Here is a 2,896-nt window from a genome sequence, read left to right as displayed (position 1 = left end):
TGAGGGAATCCAATGGCCTCTGGATCACCCAAAAGTGAATGGCTGAAGTGGAAAAAATGCAACATATTGGACAGATCCACAGAGTTGTCGCTACTCCAAGATGGAACTGAATGGTCTGCTTCAGAAACTACATAAGGAATATCCCAACAAAGGCTGAAAATATATCGTTCAACAATTAAATCCTCGACAGTAGCAGCCATTTTCTGTCCCCAAAATCCCAAAATCTGTGAAAAAGTAACATGTATGTCCTTCCAATTAAAATTTAAGATGTCGATTGCCAAGTCATCTCTACCAAGTGAACCAGAAGATCTAGAAACATCAATTAGTTGACCAATCAAGCTACTAACATTCATGTCCTGTCCAAGAAATCCACCAGCAACATTTCTTAGTGCAGTTAATGACCAAGATGAGAGGTGATCATTCATCTTATTCGGAATAGATGATGCAGATAGCGTTGCTTCCCTTAACTTAGACCGCACATCAACAAGCAATGATGACGGACATTTCTGTTGATGAAATATCATATGACGTAGAACTAGGATCAGTCTTGACACCACCAAAGCCCAACATGTTAACAGCGAACTGTTCAAATCCAGTACCTGCTTAGCAACTTCTTGGAGGTTTGAAAAGATTAAGTTCGCCATTGATGCCTTTTCTAGTTCAGAAGACAAGTGAAATGCCATGAGAACTACCTCAATGTGAAACAACGAGGGAAGAGTTCCAACAAGGTCATCAATACTTGGGCATTTCCTAGAAACAGACTTCACTTTCTCACAAACAAAGGAAGCATATCCTTCACAAATCTTGTTTCTCAGCTTACTACCAGCAGAACCAACACTACAAAACAAAGTGTGAGTGAGCAAGGTCAGCGTCCGATCATTATAACTGAAGGCACCATTTTCAACAGTAAGCATCTTCTCCAAAAGATAGTCTTCAAGGAAATCATTCAAAGCATGGTTTGTGAGAACATTGTGCAAAATATCAAAGCAAAGCTCATGGACATGCCCGATCCTTCTGCCTTCGTGAGAGGGAGTAGAAGTATCAGGCACATTTTCTTCAGAACAACAACCCTGACAATTGAGTAAGGAAAGCAAAATATCCATGTCCGCAGTACTGAGCTTTTTGCAGGCATCCTCATAAAGAGAAGGACTCCATTCAGGAGAAAAGATGCACGTTTTAAGAAAGTTCAAAAGTTCTATGGCAGCTTGAATTGGGAAATTCTGATAGTTGGTGCTAGAAACTGAAGCAGTACCAGGTTGTTCACATCCATCTGTAGACCCAACAGAACGTGCAGTCTCAGAGAAAAGATCTCCAAAAAGGGCCTCATCTTCATGGCATACTGCATTTTCTTGTTCAGATGCTCCAGCAACTTTTGAAAAACTAGAACATGACCTTTCAATTTTTGGCTTTAACTTCAACCCTTCAGAGTGAAGGAACAAAGCAAGTTGCATCAAGTTGCCAATCCATAGGCTTGATGCAGGAAATATAAGCTTCAAAAGCTCTTCAAATGTGTATTGCTTCAGCAGAGGAACTGACTCTTGATAAACAAGGCATGAAGGGGAGCTATTTTGTGAGTCAGTGGAACTGCTAAAGAGTTCTACATTGAAGTCTTTCCAATCAAAAGAAACCTGCTGCCTTTGTCTCTTCAAATCATTGATGAGTTTTAACATGTAAAGAACAAACCGGGGGAAGTATGATAAAGGGGGTTTCAAATTTGTTGCAGACTTATCATATGTCCAAAAAGAAGAATCCAAACTCTCCAACATAGATGCTATAATACAAGCTTCAATATTCTGCACAATACTGCTACTACCAAAAATAACCTGCACATTGTGAAGAAACTCTTCCACGACCATTAAAATAATGCTCTCAAGACTTCCCTCAATGATAGCATATGTATTCACAAACTCATGTTTAACTCTAAACAAATTAGACAAAGTATCAGCAAATGAGGCAATAGCCCTCACCAATGATGCATCATATTCTACATACAAAACATCCTTTATGAGACTTCCAAGGATCTTTAATATCCTCAAAATGAGAGACAGTCTCTTCCTCAAATTCTGGCCTACTTCCTTATCATCAGAAACATCATTGATTTTAGCTAGTTTACTGCACAGCAAGATCAAGCGTGGAGTGCATTTTCCATGGACAACTGCCGAGTGCTGGCATAGAAAAACAAAACTACTGAGATGTTGATAATCAGTCAGTTCACTGGATCCTGATTCATTCCTATCGTGGAACACAGGTTCAGAAGCTAAAGTCTTTAGAAGCCACTCCATCGATTTTTCTTCCTTTGAGCATCTGAAGCCTTTTGCATATTCAAAAACGTGAAAATATAAGCATGTGGTTAGTTTATTGGAACAACTATGAGCAGAAATACCATGTGAAAACAACAGAGTGATCCTTGGGCATTAACATGATACCTTCTAAATGGTATTTTCTGTGATCATCCATGACATATCCACTACAATCATCAACAATTGGCAACAGATCTACCAAGGCACTTGCTGGTTGTGATGCGTCCGCTAAGATATTCATCTCATCAACCAAAGCTATCTCTAAAAGATGCATTATGTTCTGCAAATGTTACACAAAATGAGAAGCACAAAAAGAAACCATCAGTCTAGTAAAATAGAGCACATGTTAAGACACTAAGTCCCATCAATTTAAGCTACAGCATAGCGTTCGTTGTTCTAAATGGAAACTAGAGATTGTGCATTGGTATAGGAAATGTCAGAAATATTAAATATACAGATGGAATATGTCCAAAATCGATCATGTTGCCTGTAAGTAAGCAGTTCAAATTATTAAATCAATGCTTTTTGGTGGAAATTTATTTTTTCCATTTTTAAAATTATTTACCTATGAATTTCATAATTGTTAACTTATCTTA

The 2,896-nt window shown here is 38.2% G+C and overlaps 1 protein-coding gene across 1 annotated transcript in view; it reads right to left on the bottom strand.

Moving 5' to 3' along the window:
* Positions 1–2,896, bottom strand: part of LOC107637363 (auxin transport protein BIG) — a 19,910-nt gene that overhangs the window by 15,303 nt on the left and 1,711 nt on the right. Inside the window, 3 exon segments of the mRNA XM_021122105.1 lie at positions 1–8; positions 11–2,311; positions 2,427–2,580. The exon segment at positions 1–8 is cut by the window's left edge and continues 3,759 nt beyond it. Coding sequence (XP_020977764.1) covers positions 1–8; positions 11–2,311; positions 2,427–2,580 — 2,463 coding nt within the window.

Source organism: Arachis ipaensis, chromosome B04, assembly GCF_000816755.2.
Source record: "Arachis ipaensis cultivar K30076 chromosome B04, Araip1.1, whole genome shotgun sequence".
Taxonomy (NCBI): Eukaryota; Viridiplantae; Streptophyta; class Magnoliopsida; order Fabales; family Fabaceae; genus Arachis; species Arachis ipaensis.
The sequence above is the reverse complement of the archived record's forward strand: the minus strand, read 5'-3'. Positions and strand labels throughout refer to the sequence as shown.